This window comes from Anas acuta, chromosome 5, assembly GCF_963932015.1.
Source record: "Anas acuta chromosome 5, bAnaAcu1.1, whole genome shotgun sequence".
In the NCBI taxonomy this organism is placed as follows: Eukaryota; Metazoa; Chordata; class Aves; order Anseriformes; family Anatidae; genus Anas; species Anas acuta.
In genome coordinates this window covers 38,119,477-38,140,940 of record NC_088983.1, presented here as the reverse complement: position 1 = coordinate 38,140,940, position 21,464 = coordinate 38,119,477, and the positions used below count along the sequence as shown (strand labels likewise).

The following is a 21,464-nucleotide window of genomic DNA, read 5'->3' as shown; positions in this document are numbered from 1 at the left end:
GCCCTTTGCCTGACTGTCTGGCATTACCTCTTGACCAGCTAATTGCTCGACAGTGACTACCTCCTGCCCTGTCCATCTGTTGACTGGCACATGTCGCCGCCTTCCTGTCCCTTGTATCTGATCACACGTCAGCATCGGCTTTCCACTGCCCCGTCTCCCACTTCAAATGCCTGACATCACCTTCCTGCTGAGTGCATCTGCTGACTTTGCGGAGTTGTTCTTCTGCTGCTTGGCACACCTGCTGTGTGGTACTGCTTTATCGACTTGCTGAATGTCTGGCATTTTCCTCCTGCCTTTTCACCTGCTTCTTGATTATAGTGTCCCCTCGCTGCTCTTTGAGTCTGCTTACTCACTGATACTTGCTCTTTTGCTGTCCTGTCTACTTGCTTTTATGCCTGGCATTTCTATCACATTGTCCTGCCCACCTGCCTAGATTTTGTTTCTAAATATGCATCAGTCTGAAAACTTAAGAAGAAATGTAAGGAATGGGGAAACAATATTGTCTGGCTCCCTCATGGTCTGATTCAGTTCAACATACCAGCCAAAAAACTGATCTCAGGACCTGCATCCAGTTTTTTGATAGATTTGCTCACACAAATCCCTGTCCCTTCTTAGGATTAAAAAAAAAAAAAAGAGAGAGAGAGAGAAAAAAAAAAAAGAGAAAAAAAAGGCTCCCAAATCTTACTTAATCTTTACTTCATCACCTCATTTGATAGGTGTATTACTATTCAGTAATACTGTGTTAAGTATCCATTTCAGTAATAATTCAGTACTAAATCAAATCACTAACATTGCCTATAGTAATCTTGCAGAATCCATGGAAGGTAGGTAAAAAAAAAGGGGGAAAAGAAAAAAGAAAAAAACAACAAACAGTATGTTACTGAGGCTCAGAAAGATTAAGGGCTGAATGTCGAGCTATACCAAATAAACAGTGGATCAAAGGATCTAAATAATAAATTTTGGATATTTCTTATTTAAAGCACAAGGTTGTAGCTAATATTAAAAAAAAAAAAAAAAAAAAAAAAAAAACACTGGATCTGTATGGGATTACCAAACTGCAAGGTGTCCCAGTTGTTTCCTACTCTGCTGAGCTTTCTGTTCTGGGAGAATGTTCAGTTGCCAGCTTACAGAAACCTTTTTGTCACTTTTTCACAGATTAAGAACAGTCTTGCCTACATGCGTAAGGTCCACGGTGAGGGTCCATAAATCAGTGTCAGAGCTTATTGTAGGAAGCAGGATTTCCTGCTTCTTTTCTTTTAATGCCAGTCACTTGTCCTCTGCTTTCCTAGTTCTGCCAGTTTCTAGCTTATTATGTGTGTGGTTTGAATTATGCTTTTGAATCCAGTACTAATTAGGAACTGGGGTAAATATTCTCTTATAATGAACCCTGTCATCTTTTCATCATAAAGTCTTCCTATTCTTAATTATAATAGCCTTTTAACCTCACCTTTTAAACTCTCAATAGATTATTATATATTATATGATATACAGTATTATGTTGCTATCTTCTGAGATACCCTAAGTAGACTAACTGATGTCTAACCTTACCCTCAGGTCAGCATTCCCTGACTCAGCAGCCTCTTCTGCTTGTACTGGACTAGCTCTGGGATCTGAGAGATACTGTGAGAGCACAGCTTGCTCCCAACACCTTCTTGCCACTGCGGAGAACAGCTCCCAGTGTGGCAGGCATTGTTCAAGTAAGCGCCAACAGGAACCTTCTCCCAGCTGTTACATTGGCCTGTCGAAATCTGGTAGGCTTCTTTCTGCTGTGAGGAACTTCAGGACACATCTGCCTTTACTCCCTTACAGTGTCCTAGGCTCTGCTGCTGTCCCTCGTCTCAACTCTCCTTTGTTTCTCCAAACAGATTTTCTTCTCAGCTTAGCAAACTCTTAAAGACAGCAGGCTCACAGTCTCTCACTTCCCACCAACTTCACACTGCTGAGGGTTCTGGTTAGAAGAACAGTTCTCAGTGGCAGAACACTTTCTGGAAGCTTTAACTATGTGTGACCTTGTTTTGCTTCTTTCCTAGGCTGTTTGAGATCTGGCAGCAAGTGGGATCATTAGAAGAGAGGAGGAATATTCACCCTAGCACTGTAGGGCTGCTGGACAGTTCGTGAACTCATTTCTGATCCCAAGAACCATAAGTCATTCTCTGGTGTATCATTTCAATTAATTCATTTTATCTAAATTAATATTACCATGAAAAAATTGCTAGTTTTTAAGTAATATTCAAGTTGTATAAATTTTAAACTAAACAAAATGCAGACAAACACCAGAAGCTGAAGGAAAATAAACACTATGCTTTTCCTTGAGTCTATGCAATTTTCTTAGTTGAAAATTATACCTACTGGAAAATTGATGCAGTGCAGTCTCAGGCAGCTTCACAGTAAAATATCCTGGTGAATCAGTTTTCTAGCTGCACTGATCAAGCTATAGTACAAATATTTTAATCATTTTTTGAAAACGTATGTTTAGTTGAAAGAATACATTATACTTTTTATGTTATAAAAGAGTTATGATTTGGTTCAAGAAACAAAAATCTGCACACAAAGCTCTGGGAATAGCATCGCATCTATCAAATCCCTGAAACAATTCTTGTTGTTGTTGTTAAAACATTTCTTGGTTTATCCTGTACACTTTTCAACAAAAAGTTACCTTCTAGAACACTTGCGAACAGTTATAAGTCTTTTCAGCTTATAACATTTCTCTTTCCAGGAAAACTAAATTTCCTGTTTTCAGGCTAAGTGTATCTCAGTTTTGTTTTCTCTTACTGGACTTTTCCTTCCTTTCTCTATCTGATAAAAAACGTTTCTAGTAGTCATTTCCTGAACTACTGTCTAAATCCTGCAAATTATTTTTCAGAAAAGTGTTTTTCATACCTTCTCCTCCCTTCAATAAAGTATTTAAATTTCATTAATTTTTTATAGTTTGCTTTTTTTTATTTTTCTTTGTTTTGTAGAGGTATCATCTCTGATGATACTCAGCATTGTAGCATTTAAGCAACTAATTTCTTCTGTTGTTTCTGAAGAAAAAACAAGATTCCTGATTAATACAAGTCTTTTGCTCTCAGAAAGATAGATTTAAGCATTATTATTTTGTTACTCTTGGGATTTCCAGGTGTTCCACTGTCCTAATCCACTTAATCTCTACTTTCAATTCCAGTTGAAGTTTTCCATTATTTTAAGAACAATGTGTCTGTTAGTGACTTGTATCAAATTAGAATTCAACTTCTGTTAAGTCTGTGTGTTGTTTCTGAATCCAGTTTGAAAGAACTATTTGTTTAATTTTAGACACGAATGCCTCAGATGTTAAATGTAATGCTAAAGAGCATACGTGCCCTTTGGTTCATGCACTTTCATCAGTGACGAAGGCTTTTGCTGTCACAACTCATGTAACAATTCTGCTGAAGGTATATTGAGACAGAGTAAGTTCTAGTGTCTCTCTACTTTTGCCTCTTTACTTAGGGTAAATAGCTTTCACTGGAAAAAATAAGGAAACAGGTACACACAACAGATCAAAGAACCAATACAATACTGTTTTAGTAGGATTACTGCTGAGCATAACACTTTGTAACCTATATTTTTTCTTTTATTCTTTTGAATAAATTTAGGAAGATTTGAATGCTCCATCCTCTGGATTCTCTTTTCTTAAAATGTTCTTTAGAAAATGGTTAGAAAATAGTGTTTACATGGTTATAATGTCTAATTAGTGTCTAATTGATTCCTTGTTAAGGTAGTATCTGTGGCTTCAACTTAATGAATTTTCTTAGGTGATTAAACTGATGTATTCACTGAAGTTATATGTGGAAGTGACCCAGTCATCTATCCCTCATTGACTGTTGCTGAACTGTGTCCAGTCAAGTTTTAGATTTTGAATTTGCTGGAACTTCTTTCACTGTACTTCAGTGTTTGATCAAGTCAGATATCATAGTTTGAAAGTTTTATGGTAGACTGCACCTGAACTTCTGCTTGATTTATTTTTTTCTATTCTGATTGTACATTATAGCAACATTTAATAATCTTTTCCACCCTTCATGTTTGCTTTCACTAAATATTTGTAAACCTTAATTGGAGTTTTTCTTTCAATCTTTTTGCATATAGACTGTAGTATTTTTTAAATAAACTTTGTTTTGGGTGGTGTTGCAATCATGTACATCACTGAAGTGGCAGATTTTGCTGATTCTAAAGCTAAGTGAAACCTACACATTGCCCTATTTTTAGGCTAAGTTTTGGGGCTAAAGCTTCTTTTTCAGGAGTGGAAAAAATGACTGGCTTTTTGCCCGTTCTAAAAGCTGACTAGTTACTTCTCTGAAACAAATTAATGCATATTTATACAGAATTAATACGTGAACAGAAAACCCTAAAACTATAGTCTCTTTTCAACTCTTCTACATAACATACAAGTTCTGCTAATTTCTGCTCTTCAGCATTGGTGGTTCCTGGGATGAGAAGGACAGAAGGATATAGAGCTCTTTTAGATTTCTTTGTCTCTGGAGAGTTTTGTTTCTTGTAGACTTACTAGTCTAGATGGAACTTCTGGGTTTTTCTCAATTAATAGCTTGCCATGTTGTTAAGACAGCTTAATATTTTCACCAGAAATATTTAGTGTCTTTATTTCTCTTCCTTGATGTTTTCCTTTCAAATGAGGTTTGTTTTTTTTTTGTTGTTGTTGTTGTTGTTGTTTGTTTTTTATTTAATTCTGTCTATTCAGACGCTATACTGGGCAACTGAGCTTAGGTGCATGCAGTTTCTAGGTTATTCTGAATTACCCTTTCATCATCCACATAAATTATATTGAAATACTGCTGTCTGATTGTTTTTGTCTTAGGTTAATCTTCTTAAAGCTGTGATTTTGTAGTTGCTGCTCTCTGTATGTGAGCTCATTGCTGTAGTAGTGAGCTGCTTAGCCTTTTCTGCAAGAGTCCAGATTTATCTACATTTTAAATATACAGAGGAAAAATAATTTTTTGCCTGTGCCTAAGAATCTCTGCCTTACTGGTTGTTAAAAGCTATCACTTTTCTCAATGATCCACTTATATGCTGCTAGTATAAAAACCAGTCTACTGAAGAAGTTTGTCCATGGCGAGTTTTATTAAAAAGAGATTGCTACACACCTGATGGTCTGCTGCTTCAAGAATAGCTGAAGTTAAATGCAAGGGCAGGGAGGCACTTTCAGAAACAATTTTGCTATATCTATATTAATGAAAAGGAGCCTACGTTACAAGAGCTTTGTTTTAAGAGCAGTTAGGAAGTAGGAGGACAGAATTTGTATATACAAATATAGCTATGGTATGAAAGGTGATGTGCCATCTTTTAAAACTGGAAGAAACTAGTGTTTTGGATACAAACATCTTTATAGAAAAGATCCTAAGAATAGTGAAATAAGAGGAAAACATACTCAATTTTTTTACTTGTTATATTGCTATGTTTTCTTATTATCAATAGTAAACATTGTAAACTGTTGGTTAAAATCAAATTCCAAAGAAAAAAAATAAATTTCATATTTAAAATTCTTAACATTAACAGTAGATTAGGAATTCTGTTGTTTTTCATTTCAGTGCTCTGTGCTGTAGTTGTCTAAAAAAGTACTTTTTTAAACATTAAATTGATGTGGTGATAAGAGATAGACAGCCACAGTCCATCTTTGAGAGTTCTTATGAGACAATTGAATTATGCCTTTATATCTTGCTGTTCAAAATGTTGAAGTCAAATAATAGGTTATTTACTGAATGTATTCTTAAAATAACTCTATGGATTACAGAGCATTAGAACCAAAACAAGTTTGTACTGAGAGTGTCCATCTTCTCTAAGAAGCTTTTTAATCTAATGCTGTCCATGAGAATCTTGGAGAGTAAAAACAACAACAACAAAAAAGTGTATATAGGAAATCATTAGCCAGAGTGCACACTTGGTCACTGGTTTTCAAAATCTGTTCAGTTGTTCAGTTCCTATGAGTACATCACCCGGGTGTACCTCAGTCAGCAACTGGTCAGGCTCTAGATGCATGAATTGCATCAATGGATCTCACTGAAGAATTGTTTCTTTAAGTTTTTAGGTTGTGGCATAAGTATCTGAAAGCAGTTGTTAAAACCATGCTTTATCATTTACTTGGACAGTGAGGATACTATGTAAGAGAATCTTAAGAGAAAGTGAAGTACTTTTTGTAGTTCTTGTAACGGGTGTATTCTTGAAAATCCTCAGCAGTCCATCCTCTGTACTGTAGAAGGTGTATTTTAGGAGGGGTTTTTTAGAATCTTCAACACTGATGGTTTTAGATCTAAAATTGTTTGGAAGAGATACGTGGCAGAATCTCACTGGCGTTCCATAGGCAATATTTATTCTTCAGGGAAGGCAGCAAATGATAGGAAGCAATAGACAATGTTGCTGTGGTTCTCAAAAGAAAAGAGTTTCACATCTCAATCTCGGTACCAAATGCTTTAGAGTTAAAACACTGCAAAATGATTTATTTGGAGAAGTAAAATTGCGAGTAAAGCCTCCAAATTATTTCACTGCCAAGGAGACCAGGCAAGTTCTTAGGAAACAACGTTAGTTTCTGGCTGGTGGCTTCATTCTCTGTGTGTGCTGATGAGGATCTGTAAATAATAGGTTCTCTTCCTGCGGTACTAAATCAAAACTTAGCAAAAGTGAAGGTTTTGTTTCTGTTTTTGGTTCTAAACTTTATTGCTTAAAATACTTTTTAAATATAGTTTTTTAAACTAATAAAAATCCAAGGTCAACACCAGTTTTGTATGAAATATGCTAACTGTAGCCTGACTCCTCTTTGGTATAGGTAAATAGTCTAGAAGTTAGTACACATGTACTACACAGGGTAAATTTTTATGAGACAGGCTCCCTAGTTATTGTAGCGTTAGTAAAAGCTCATTATATTGTCAGCTGCAGTAATTGTAGAATTCTTAGTGGTATTGATTAGAATTATTTCTGCTCATTTCTCTCATTTCTACTGCATGGTTCTGTAATCTGCTAAGAACAAATTTTTTTTCACTTCTCCAGTTTTGTTCCACTTTAATTTTTAAAGAATGTTGCAGAAGTTGTGACAGATAACATAGATTCTTACATTTTATGTTTAGTTTGAAGTAACTGGGGGGAAAAATAATAGAATAATAATAAATACATAACATTTTAGCAGTGATTTTGGAATAGCAGAGTGGTGTCTCTACCAGCATTTCTTCGTCTGTGCTACTTGTATTAAACAGCTAGTGAATGATTCTTACATGAAATGGAGTTAAGGTGGGAAGCACAGAAGTTTGCATATCAAAAGGAGGGCTGAAAAAAAGAAATAGCCACCTAGCCCTGCTTTGGAACCAAGTGCACGGACTTGTTTCCAACTGTCATTTTCATAAGCTAACATTTGTATCCTCTCCTTCTTGCAAGTACTTTACCTTTTGGCACTGGCTTCACACACATACATAATACAATTGTAACATGCTGCATCTGGTGGGCCGCATAAGTCTTCATTGAGCCTAAATGCCTTCCTCGTAGTGCAGAAAAGCCTTTTGTGTTTTCTTTGCAGGGTTAACTGTTTCTAGCAATGAATATTCTGTTGGTTTCACCACAGTGTATGAGGGTGAGTCATAAAATCAAGATCCATTTGGGTGGCATATATATGTTATATATATTTACTGTCAGAGAATTTTGTTTAGCATTCAGGATTAAAAAAATATTGTTAATAACACTAAATATATATTAGACATTATGTATAGAAATTGCTTATTTCTTGATTGCTCAGTTACAACAATTTCTTTGCCATTTGTATTACATAAATGGGGCAGGTGAGTCACTGATCTATAAAGTTCATGTAAATCAAGTACAACCAGATACAAACCTACTGAGGTACAGATACAAGTTGAAAATCCCACAGTGTTGGTTTTTCTACTATATTGATTTAACTTTTCCTTTTCTTTATTGTATATAAAAATGTGAAGCATCTTCCCCCAGATGTTTTGCAAGCTGTAAGTAAAAATGAAGCTGAGTGTTATGAAGTAAATCTGTTGAGTAGTTTTATTTCAGCTGATGAAAACAAGGTCTCTAAGGAAAGTTACAATAAATACTACTGAGTTTGATCTTTATTATTTAATGCACACCTAGGTAATTCTTTGTTTATAGAAATAACTATCATTGGACCCCAACAAATATATTAATGGCTCGGTCATGTATAAGTCATTGAAGTATTGTCAGAGGTACCTCTGTCAGCCAGTTGCTTTTCATGTTTATATGCACAGTGGAGTTGTACTGATAAAATCATTTGCTGATATTGGTTTATAAACATGGATGTGGAATTAGCTCCAGGCTTCAGAGTCTCTTGCCGCAGGCATTAGGTACCAATAAATGGTATGATGGGTCTCAATGAAGAGAGTAAGGGAATTTGAAGGCAAGTTGTAGGCACAGGGAATCATGGCTACAGGGAGAAACAGAAGACAAAGAGTCTGTATTTGATCTAATCTAACAGCAGTTATTGCTGTGACACTTTTGTTCCTCACAAAGATAATTTCTGTAGGGTCATTCTGTGAAGTCTGGGGCTTTGCTGGCAGCAGAGTCACTGTGAATATGCTGAGAAAGCAAGCAAACTTCAAATCAGCATTCCTGTGCTGCTGAACTGTTGTCAGTGGAAATGCTACTGATATGTGCAGATACACCAGATGGTAGATTTAATTTTTAGTTGGCTACACTAAATCAGGGTTTCATCCACCTTTGGCTTTATATAGATTTGAGATGGGAGAGGAAAAGGAATATGTAATCATGTCACTTATGGGAGAAATATATATCAAGCTGGACATTGATAAAGGGAGGAGTTGATAGAATAATCCACCCTAGTAAGTTTAGACACGGACTGTTTTATGTGCAGTAAATTTATAAAATCCTGTGAGAGCTCTCAGGATGTGTCATTATGGATATGATACCTGTACCCACATTTAACATCAAAAACACTTAACACAAATATCAAAGTGGAGAATCACGAGACTCACACTGAGCTTCTTACTGTGCAGTGGACGTGACAGCAGCCTAGGTGGTTACTTAATGAGGAGGAACAACACACACATGGGGCAGCATGGGGCTCATGCCTACCTAGCACCATCCAGTGAGCCCAAACTTAGTGATAGGTGCTTACTTAAGACTTTCATCAGAAACTCTCCACTACTCTGGGACCATATAGCAGTTGACAGGTTTTTACAGACCCACATAAGTAGCACTCATGGATGTTTTATTGTTGAGGAAATGATGGTTGTCATGCTGCTACTTTTAAAGCGTGTAGCCAGGTTCATTGCCGTGGGTGTGCATTTCGTCAAAAGCTCTGGAATGTCAGCAAACTCCTATGTCTGGGATCCGCCTTGTGCAGAAGCAACTCTTCGCTGCCTTCTGGATGCAAGCCATTGTTGACTGACATGGAACTGTGACAGCTAGTTTGACATCAAGAAGCCAATAATCATAGGTGTGTATGTATGAAAGGACAACTGTTGCTTGGTGCATCTCAGTGGGCAACTCATCCATGGTCATTGAACAATATAATTACAAGTGATAGCACCCCAGTGTACTCCTGGACCTGACCAATCACTATGTATACTTCACTTACACTGTGAAACACACGCACAAGATCTTGTGCATCTCATGTGTGTTTCTGAATTCCAGCTTCTCTTTGGTCATGTTAGCATATTCTTCCCTTCTTGCACCATAAATTCTGGTATTTTCAGTGTTAGTAATGACAAACTCTGCCAGTTTGTATAAGGACATTAAAGGCCTACTTTCATTTGTATAGTATGGCTATATGAGGATAAGGGGATAGTCTTCTAGCAGAAGCTCTTAGAACTCCATATGGACCTTCACACATCAGTAGCAGGGCTGAGGGTACTTGAACTATCAGCCCTAGGTTTACCACCTTTTTTGCTCTGATATCAGAGGGATCTGGATAGGCTGGACTGCTGGGCTGAGGTGAATGGGATGAGGTTTAACAAGGCCAAGTGCTGGGTCCTGCACTTTGGCCACAATAACTCCATGCAATGCTATAGGCTTGGGGCAGAGTGGCTAGAGGACTGTGAAGAGGAAAGAGACCTGGGAGTGTTAGTCAATGCTCGGCTGAACATGACCCAGCAGTGTGCTCAGGTGGCCGAGAAGGCCAACGGCATCCTGGCCTGTATCAAGAGTAGTGTGGCCAGCAGGAGCAGGGAGGTGATCGTCCCCCTGTACTCAGCTTTGGTGAGGCCGCGCCTCGAGTACTGTGTTCAGTTTTGGGCCCTCACTACAAGAAAGACATCAAGGCCCTGGAGTGTGTCCAGGGGTAACAAAACTGGTGAGGGGTCTGGAACACAAGTCCTGTGAGGAGCGGCTGAGGGAACTGGGGGCGTTTAGTCTTGAGAAGAGAAGGCTCAGGGGAGACCTCATAGCACTCTACAACTTCCTGAAGGGAGGTTGTGATGAGGAGGGGTTCAGCCTCTTCTCTCTGGTAACTAATGATAGGACTCGAGAGAATGGCCACAAATTGCACCTGGGGAGATTTAGATTAGATATCAGGAAAAACTTTTTCTCTCAAAGAGTGGTCAGGCACTGGTACGGCCTGCCCAGTGAGGCCCTGTGGAGTCCATTTTGGATGGCGTTAGTGAGAATGGTTCCTGTCAAGCCTTCCATCCATAGAAAAAACATAGAATATTATCATACAAGATACTAGGTGCATACAATAAGAAAGAATCAAGGAAAGATAGCATGATGGTAAGAATGAGTGACTAAAAACTGATGTTTATTCAGTAACTTTCCTATATATTGAGAGAAACCAACTGCTGTAACCTTTATTTGTTATTGTACTAAGACAAGATACAGATAACTGGTTTTCAGGCTACAAGCTGTAATCAGTCTAGCTCCATGTAAACTCTATTTTCTCACCAGCAAAATAAGAGTAGGGAAGTAGAGAATAAACTGAAATAGCTGACTTGTGAATCAAAATTACAGGCACACACGTTATCTCCAACAGAGGTACAGCGATAACCTTGAAGATGGTATCTTATCTGCAAGCTGAGCAAGGCAATATTTGTTGTTAATGTATACACCTCTTCTACACCTCGTTGACAGACGTGACTGAAATTTCTGTTGCATATTTGACTGGTCAGTTCTCTGTAGTTCTTCATCCAGTCTTCTGAGGTTTGACTTTCTGTTTTGCAAGTTCTGCTGGAGAGGGTATACAGGTATTTCCGTGTTTATGAATTTTCAAGACTTCTGCATTCGGTGTAAAGCTCAAATACGCAATAATATGTTATCTGTGCTGATTCTATAGTCTGTTAAATATAAATTGTCTGCAAATCTGTTCATTAATTTGCATAAATTGCTTTACAATGTGCTATACAAAGTCATAGATTTGAACTTTTCCAACAGAAATAATATTTCCTAACAGAGGCAATCTCGGTCATATTGATTTGATCAAATGTATTATGACTTCCTCAGTCTCGTATTTGCATTTTAGTTCAAAAGATAGAACTATATTACTTCCCCCAAACTGCTGAAGGGTGTATAAAATGTCTCAGATCATTACTTACTCAGATCATTACTATTAAGAGGTCAAACTTGGCCATGTTTAATACCTAAAGAGAAAGATAAGGAGTTTCTGAGCATTTCAAGAAAAAGAGTCCTAAGTCTTTTAATTAGATTGGTCTGCAGTAGGTATATCCTCCAGAAGCTGCCTGGGAGGGCTTCCACATAATGTAATTTATATGAAAGAAAAGAAAGGCAGTGAACCAGCAGAGAACTCTGTGAAACCAATTGGCAGCGAGCCATCTGTTAAGCAACCACAGCTACGTCAGAGACATCTAAAAATATATCCACTGGATTGGGAACATAATGCCCTAACTCCAGTAAAAAGGCACTTTGAATACTATCAAAAATATGTTTTACAATAAATTGCGTTTATTCATGTACCAATGAAATATAAAAGAAACTGTCTCGTAGACATTGTTATTAAATCCTGAATAGTAGTATTTCAAAATATTTTTTTAATTGTTAGCCTCTGTTTCTCTCTGGATTAGAAGCTACCATTTTATTGCTTCAATTTCCATTTTCTCTCTCCCTGGTCCCCAGATAGCCTGGCACTTGTATCATATCCTGTCTTCCTTTTTACTTTTCCTGAGGTTTCCCCTCATTTATTGTCTGTCCAAGCCACCTTGTGCAGTCTTATTTCCAGCCCACTCATCGCATTCACCTGCCCTCACTGTACTCTGTGAACTGCCAGTTCTGTGGCTCCAGGCGGCATTTCTCTGCAGGTTTCTGAGTTTCATCTCAAACAGGGAAAAGCCGTAAGGTTGATGCCAGCGGTCATGAAATTTTGGCATGTCTTAAAACTGAAAAATATCAGATATAATGACTTGAAATGAAGTCATATCTATTGGTAAGTCTGTCGCACTCTGAAAATATCTTGACTACTTCTATATTAGAATTCTTCAGTTTTGTCTGTCACTGTAATGTGCGTACTAGTTTTTCTGGTAATACGCTCAGTACATTTCTCCCTCTTGCACAGTCGACCAAAACCCCAGTATCCTCTAATCCTAAGTGAGTAAAGAAAACTGAGCTGTGCTATTAGGGGTTGGCTTCAATAAGCTAGGTACTTAGTTGATGATTTTTTTCATAACTGTCATTGAAGGCATCTAAAATTGCTCATAAAGCAAAGTTTGACAATCTTAACTCAGTCTTGCTCAAGTATTGGTAAAGCGTGAAGGATGTGTGTGAAGAATGCTGTGTGCGGATGCCAGTGCTGGGCATTTAGCTCCCAGGCAGGACACAGAAGAACACAGCCTTTTGGCATCTCTCTTCCACCCTTCCATCAGTCCTGGAAGAAGCATTAGAAAGCCTGCCCAGCAGCACTTCGCTGCACTGTTAGGTGGAACCACTATTTCTTACGGAGAGGCACAAAGTATCTGCACATCGCTGCAGCACCCTTAATTTCCTTCATGCCCGTAAGTATAGCCAGAGTGGGCTTCCCAGTGTGATGGTGATTCCAGCTCCTGTACATCAGACATTTTAAGTCGTGTTATTTAAGGACATCCAAAAAGTGGGCTCTCCAGTGCTTGATTTCAAGGTCAGATGTTGCTGTAAAAGATGTTTACTTAGATGCAGCCATTTTGGCTGCATCCGCCCATAGACTACAGGAAGCATTCCCTGTCTGTAGAAGGCTGCCCGCAGGAATGAATACAAGCATGTATATTTTGAAACAAGTATTTTTAGAAACTTATGTTGAGGGCTGCTGCTTGGACTTTCTGCCCTTTCAGATTTTGCTGTTGCTCAGTTTATACATTTTTAATAATCACATTGCCTGCTAGCAGTGACATTTTGTGAAGGTCATTTTTCTTGTGAAGTTAGAGAATGGACTAGAATTTCATTGAAGGACTCCCGGAGCTGCAGGATCATTGTTTGTGCAATTCTTTTGCATCTTCTACTACCTTTGAAGCCTGTTTAGAATTTTAACTAATGATATCTTCAAAGTGTCACTGTGCTCAAGGGCAAAAAAGAAATCTCAAAATGCACTTTATATTTAAAACGAGTTTTGAATAGCTTTGAAGCATGGCATTAGCTGAAAATAAAAGGCATTGATATATACTTACTGTGTATGCACACACAGAGACTTCCATGTTTCATCAACTTTTTCATTGTCAGCAAAGTGTCCCTACACCACTGCAGTGCATTTCTCTTCAGAATTTTTAATGTGCAATTGATAATTTGATACCTCAGCAGGTGTCTTTTGGCATTCTCTCTCAATGCAGAGGTTTAACTTTTGTCTATATAATTTCTCGTCTGCTTATTCTCTTTTCCCTTTTGTAGAAATACTGACACCAGGTTGTATATATATGCCTTTTCTGGTTCTGAGTACAGGGTGGCAGATACTAAAACCAACATGATATGCTGGAAATAAGAGACTGTGGTGTTAGCTACTGAATTAAAATTGTTTGGTTTTATATAAACCAAAGTTCTTGCTTCCCACAACTGAAGACATACCAGGTTTGCTTAGTGATAAAAGACTTGATGGTTTACTTGAGGTAGTTGTGTCTGATGTCTTCTGACGCTGACATATTCCTCTAAAACATATTAAATGTTAGTGGCAATGTTTGAGAATACAGCTGGTGGAATACCTGTACTGGTTTGGTTTGGTTTGGTTTGGTTTCTGTTTTGTTTACTGCTTTCTGTGAAGTGTTCTCTCTGTATAGCTAGTCTTGGACTCCTGGATCCTTCAAGTAGGGATATCACTGCGTTATCTCTGTCATTTTCCTTCTCTGTGACATGGTTTTTCTATTTGTAAACTTGGAGTTTATAAAAGTACAAAGATCTGATTTGTAATTTAATCTTTCCCACAAAATTATTTGTCTGGTTTTCTATTATATTCCTTTACTGTATCAAACTGCCAAGAAAATTTAGCTTATTCAGTGTGTCTTTACATTTAAGATTTGATTTTCTATTTCGATTTTGATAGCTGTGCTATCAAAAGATAGTAGTTTGGCTGGATGTTTTACAACAGATTTCACAGTTTTGTGAGCATTGCTAACATTTCAGTTGTGCCAAATAATGTAGAATCTTGATTCAGAACATGAACCAAGGTGGTGCACTGAAAAGCAACCCCTGCGAGAGAATTGGAGAGCGGTTAGGATTGTAACCTTCCTTGAAGGTGTTAGGTCCTAACTAAAGTTGGAGATTGGGAGACTAGAGCTGATTGGGCATTTATGAAAATCTCTGTTAGGAAGGAAGGACAGAAGTTTTTGAAAATCCCGGGAAAATCATTTGCCAACTGATAACCTTGTCTGGGTAAAGGACTAAAAAGACAAGCATTTTCAGACTATGCTTCCAGGCTTCTAGATGCCCACTGCATAGGGACCGCTTGGCTAGAAGCCACCAGCCTGTTTGGAATCGCTGTTTTGCCAACATGATCAAAAGGGAAGGCCTCAGCCTCTGGCTGTTATCATTACCATTTTACTATTTTCCTGCCTGCCTGCTACATGGGCTTCCCTTGGCATTTTTTTTTTCTGTCTTCTGCACAGACCAATTCACCCTTCTTGTGCCTGCGAAAATCTCAACTGGAAAATGTGAATGAGATTGAGGAGGAAGAGCAGACCATTACGTGCAGTCTTCTTTTTGCTTATTCCCAAACATTCCTTCCTTTCTGTTAGAGGGAGTCGTTATTTATGTGGTGTCGGTTTGTTTTTCCTACATATATAGGATCCTGACTTCTAAAATTTTCTGTAGGAGTCTTTACAATAAATACAGCTAACAGTGCTTCTTCCTACCTCCTTGCCTTTCCTTATTTTCCACAACCAAGGGAAAATTCTTCAACATATTCCAGTGCTGAGAGTTTAGCAAGGACGTATTTTGGTTCTGAAACAAACAAAAAAGATTTTCTTACTCGAATTTCAGCTTGTTTCATACTTTTCTAGTCCTTGTTGCTTTTCACTCACTTTGCTATTTAATCTTTGATTACAGGCCACTAAAGAAGTAATAGAGCGAGAAGCCCCAGGGATGGCCCTGGCAATGCTGATGGGATCACTTAATGTAACTCCTCTGGGCATGCTCTCTAGGTAAGAATATTTCCTTCAGAATATGAAGTGAGCTATTTCCTTAGAAATATGCAAGGTAGGGGAATGACTATAATGAAATAACTGAAGATTGCCAGTGTTATCAAGACTATAAGTCTTAACTTCAGAGAAGTGACCAAATTCCAAGAACAGTAATTGCATTCTCTCATTTTGTTCCCTTTGTAGTCTCCATTAGGCACTGTATTTCCTGTATTTTCTTTGCCAGGCTATTGGTAATATCGATGCATTCTGTTAAGTAGCTGTCTTTTCACCCTAGAGCTGTGACATTTCAGTGGTGACTGAAGAACTCTTCTGTATGTTGTTCACCAACTGCTAAAATGCTTGTTTAGCAAAAAAAAATGGGAAATAAAAAGATTGATAAATAGATACGTATTGTTGTGTTATTGCTTTTATTCCAGTACTAGCAAAAGCCCTCTGAATAAGTGAAAAGGTATTTTTTCACATGCTTTCAGATCTAGTACATTAACTCCTAAATTTTGATATTTCCTGTTAAATAGTTACCAACTGATACTTTCCCTGTTGGTGTTTCTTGCTTATCAGTGACACCTCTTGTCATCCTGTATTTCCTTCTGGAGTTAATTTTTAATTGTATTCCTTCAAGATCTTCAGAAATGTGCATCGCTTATCTATGATAGATTTAGTAATATCAATGCAATTCATAAGTCAGTCTGTGATTATGTCATTTCAAGGTAACTAAAAGGCAATGGCTGTTACAGTTTTTGTTTTCTCATTGCATAATGAGGGTATAACAATAATTATGTTATAAAATTATAAATAAAGCAGGAACTTCAAATTTGTTTGAGATTTTGTATTCAGATACTTGGATTTTTAAAGGACATTTACATTTGAGTTTTAGTAGTTCAACAAAGTATTTCAAAACTTCTGTGTCTGAATAACCAACTTTGGTTTAGGATATGGTGTGATCAGAATGGCTGAAATGTTTTCCAGAATGCTGGACAGCAACCTGATTTTTCTATAGATAGAGCAAGAAAATATTCCTTAACCTGTACAGCCACTTTCATTAGTCATTGACAACCATTACAGGGCATAACATCTCTGTGTATTTATAGTGAAAATGTTTTACAAATGGACTTCATGCAGTCATACTAGGTCTTAAAAATTTCCCAGTGAAAACCTTTACTTCAGGCATATATGTAATCAGCATGCAAAGGGTTAGTATTTGTATAATATTCAGAGCATAAAGTACATAAAAAATTAAAAAAAAATACAGCATGATGGTTTCTTGTGCAATCTTTATTCTGCAGGAATGAACGTGTCCTGGGATTAAGTTCTTTATAGAATTCCTCTGCACTTGTTCAAGATGGAAGGGGGGACATTCAGTTTTTGTTGTGGTTGTCCTCTGTGTAGTCCTGTATCATTTCGGGTACTCTTTATTCAGGATCTTCTCTGAATGCAGACTCACTTCCTCTGGGATTTTTATTATATCATTTTTTTACTCTTAAGACATAAATTAGTTGCAAATTGTTATATTTTCTTAGGAAATTCTGCAAATTGAGGTAGTTTTGTTATCCCCCTTTTACAATATGAACTAAGCTACATATTAAGAGTGGTCAAAAACATACACTAATTTAGGACACACAGTTTGAGAAATTTAAATCTTAATTTTTCAGAGTGTTTAGCTTTAAGCGTCTCTTGGTCTCTTGTCTCCAGCTTAGCTCTCATTGACTTAACTTTGAAATTAAGTTCCTATGGATACTCCTGCATATAATTTACTCCAAAAAAAAAGAAAAAAAAAAAAAAAAAAAAAAAAAAAGAAGGCAGAACTTTACTATGCAACATTAAGCTGACACTTCTGTAAATCACCTGCAGTTTGGGAAATGTTAGATCAATCATACTGAATTTTTTCACTTGAACTTGCAGCAATTTTTATAAGGTATAGTCTGTTTTTCCTGACTGTGGACCAGCTTTAGAAGGTGGTAGAAAGTGCTGGGTTATTGTGCAGATTTGATTCACAGATACTTACTGACAAATGAAGAGTCTCTGAGATTTATAACTGGAATTCTGACCCGAGTTCCGTCAGGGAGTATCTTGGAGGGTCATAGGTCTTTCAGTGTTTCCTCTTTCTCTGTGACCTGCCAACTGTTCTTGTCCTAGAGTTAATCTCTTCACATGATTTCTTATGCAAGTCAACTCTCTGTGCCGTTGCAGTCTTTAAAAAGCCTCAGTACCCCTTTCCCATCAAAACTTCTTTCCAGTGAGATGTGTTGTTTTTGTTTTTATTTATTATTTTTTTTTCCCCAAAGAGATCATGTTCCTCTCTTCTATCTCTGCATTCGATCTGTATTTTCTTCCCACATTCATTTTTTCTGTCTTTCTCCCTCATCTTGTTTTTCCTGCAGGTCCTTTGCTTCTATACATACTCTTTTTTTGTCAGACTTCTCAGAATTTTCATATGATTTCTGTCCAATGCACCATCGGGCTGAGGATAACGGGATCCACAGCATCTCTCTCAGTTGTTCCCCATTTTGAGGAAGATTATTAATTTATCTCTCACATTACCAAGAACGTACACACCCTTGGTGTGTTTCTGTGTTGTTGCCCACACACTATTTTTTGCAAGCCATGCAGTTCTTAAGTATTTTTACTTACTTTTGCATGCTGTTGTGAGAAACCATTGGCAAACCCATTTCTGTCTTAAGCCATTAGACATCACTATAATTCCTCAGTGGATATTTCCTGTTTCCTTTATTTTGAGTCTGTCATAAAGTGTAGTTTGACTACTGCAACAAATGTAAATGAGCACTTTTTTTTAACTCGAGTTCCTCATCTTTGTTTTGCGGTAGAGTTACAGTCAGTGACCTGGAATTCTTTCTTAACTTAGGGTGTATAATGTGTAAGAAGCATGTACAGGGGAACAGAGGCTTGGAGTCAGGCAATATTCAAGCTGACAGTTGAAAATAAGACTTCTCTTCAGGTTGGTTTGACTATGATACCAGAGGTTCATTTTGTGGCAGAAAAATCGTCTCTGTGCTCTTTAATTGTAAGCGTTACGACAGCTGTCTCTAGAATCCTTGCTATCCTGCTAGAAAATGCCATGCTACCAATAAATGATAATAATCACTAGGAATTATTTGTATAAGAAGAAATCCAGGGAAATTGGCTGCTCTGAGATTTTGGTAATGCTCTATTTTTTTTTTCTCTTCTGTCTTCAATTATCGCTCATGGTTTTAGATGAAGAGACTGTAACTGTGTAACAACACAGTTTCTCTCAACATAGCTTCTGTATCTTTGTTGTTTGGTTTTGTCCTTCCATTTTTTCTTAGCTTTATATCCTAGCCATGTTTTTTTCACCACTAGTTTGGTAAACAGTGGAGAAAAGCAAGATGTGCTCTGCTCTTCCTCCAGACAAAATCTGGGTCATTTATGTATTGTTTTGGTTTTTGGAAAAAAAAAAAAAAGTAGCTAAAAAAAAGAACAGGCAAACACTAAATGATAGAAAGGATAAGAAAAACCCCATTCAGCCCTTGATTGTTTAAGTTCAGCCCTGCATCAAGACCAAAGAAAATCCCTAAAGACACAAAGTAAAACAAAATCTTCATTTTTGATAGCTTTTTTATTTTTTTATTTTTTTTTCTGAAGTTAGGACAGAGTCTTGGGAAGAATTAGATTTGAATTGCATAAGTGCAATTTTCAGTTGAGAATTACTTCCTTCCGTGCTTTTCTTATGTGGTATCTTAAAAAGAAAAAAAAAAGAAAAAAAAAGAAAAAAAAAAAGAAAACAAAAAAGGCATTTGAATTAATGCAGCCAGCATATTAGCATGACTTAGTGTTTTTTACCTATCAAGTGAAATAGTGTCTGATACCATAATTATGTTACAAAGGAACCCCAAGTTTGAGTAAATAGTGACTATATCAAAGAATGTATTCGGTGCAAGTAAACAATAAAATTAAGGGAGATACACAGAACAAAAAAAAAAAAAAAAGAAAAAGGATGGAAATCTCTCTGGTGTTTACACTATCATTTAAATGTTAGAATTTGTAAGTCTTGTCTGCTTCTTCAGCTTCTCCTGAGCTGTTTCATGAGAACATAATCAGCAAATATTTTTAGATGTTAAAAATTGATTTGACAAATTCTGGTAAATAATAAAATTTATGTTAAATATTTTCTTCTTCTTTCTACAGTGGAGAAATTCCCATGCAAAAAAATTCACTCTGGGTTTCTTTCTTTTCAGACCTGTGTGTGGAATCAGAGGGAAAACTCTCATAATTAATCTGCCAGGTAGCAAGAAAGGGTCACAGGTAAGAACTGTTCTTACTGCTCTGCTACTGAGGACTGATGATAAGTACCTCTCATTGTTCTGAATGGTAGAAAGTACCTACTTTAGTTTTACAGAAGTTAACTGAAATGCGTATTCACTAACACACCATCTCTCTTGGTCAGGGACAACACAGTACTGATCTAATTGAAAGTACTGTGCGACCAGGACAGAATTACTTTTAGTACAAGAGAGTACTTCACTGTAGCAGGCAGTTGTAATGAATAGTTTAATGTTCTTTTACGCTTCCTCCTTCTTTTCTAGTCAGCCTATTCCTGATCCCTGTGTTTTCTACAGCTTCCAAGAGAGCATTCTTTTTTGCACAGAAGTAAGAAAAAGGCCTAGTGTATGGTAGAACTTGCTGGAGTAAAAAGAACATTCCCAATTTTGGTCAGCAAGAAGGGAAAAAAAGGAACATCATTTTTAAGTGTATGAGGATTATTTAATGTTTTGGATATGTGTGTCAGACTTTACACCCTTCACAGTTGGTTTCTTCCTATGTTTTGTTCAGTTTGGACAGAGAAGTTAGGCTTTATTTTTTTGTTCATGCTTACTTTTTGACTGCTTGGTATTAATCGTATACATATGTGTTATAATCTGAGATTCCTCCTTTGCTTTACAGACCTATGACTATTTATTGGTGCTATTCTTTTATATTGCTATTGAAAAAGCATTACTATAACAAATCAGAAAAAGTTAGAAAAACGTGCAGGTGACAAATCAGAGCAGACAATATCAACTTCATCTTATGTTTCTTTGTCTGTGTCTGAAGGATTACCTACTCAAACTTGTGCCTGGTATACGTATGTACTATCGTTTGAAATGGGAAAGATTTTATCTTTTCCAGTGCATGCAAAGGACCTGTCACCCCTGTTTACCTGTATTCTTAGTGTATGGAATTTTATGAAGTACATACCTTAAAAGACTTCAAGGTAAAGCTAATCATTTGATAAAATTCCCTGTGAACACTGGTTTCTCAGTTGTACAGCTTCTTTGCTTATGCCCTCGGATTGTCTAATCCCAGTTTAAATGTAGTTAACAGACAGCTCATGCCAGGTGTGCCACCCTCACATGGCGTTCTGTGGCAGTGGCTCTGCAATTTAACCATCAGCATCACACCACTGTCTTACATGTGTGTAGTTGCACAAAGGATCTGTGATCTGTATGCATGAATCATAGAATATCCCAAGTTGGAAGGGACCCATAAGGATCATCAAGTCCAACAGTACCATCTCCTCATTTAAGTGCTTTCTTCTCTTCTTCAGGGAAGAGGCTATCTCTCTTTTATCCATTAAACCTATAAGTCTTTCAGATGCTTGGTTGCCAACACTAGCCAGCATCTGTGTCATTCTGCCCTCCAAGCCACTTTTCTAGGATTACTGTCATTCAGCTTTGCTATGTTAGAAAATAAGAATATTTCTTGTCACTCGGAATTGTAAAACATTTCCCTGTGCCCGAGAGGATTAAGGTACTACAGTAAGTTTGTTTTAGTGTGAAGGAGAAAAGAATGGCAAGAGTAGAAAAAAGGGTGGAAGTTTATTTTGCTTTTGAAAGGAATAAAGAATTTATATCAGTAAGTTCAAGTACAGAATGAAAATTCTAGCCACTGCCATCTCAG

General features: G+C 37.1%; 1 protein-coding gene across 20 annotated transcripts in view; it reads left to right on the top strand.

Annotated features, from left to right (window-relative positions):
* Nucleotides 1–21,464, top strand: part of GPHN (gephyrin) — a 291,218-nt gene that overhangs the window by 161,330 nt on the left and 108,424 nt on the right. For all 20 annotated transcript variants that reach the window (XM_068684230.1, XM_068684237.1, XM_068684240.1 and 17 more), the window contains 2 exons: nt 15,457–15,551; nt 19,763–19,829. In XM_068684230.1, coding sequence (XP_068540331.1) covers nt 15,457–15,551; nt 19,763–19,829 — 162 coding nt within the window. The remainder of the gene's footprint in view (nt 1–15,456; nt 15,552–19,762; nt 19,830–21,464) is intronic.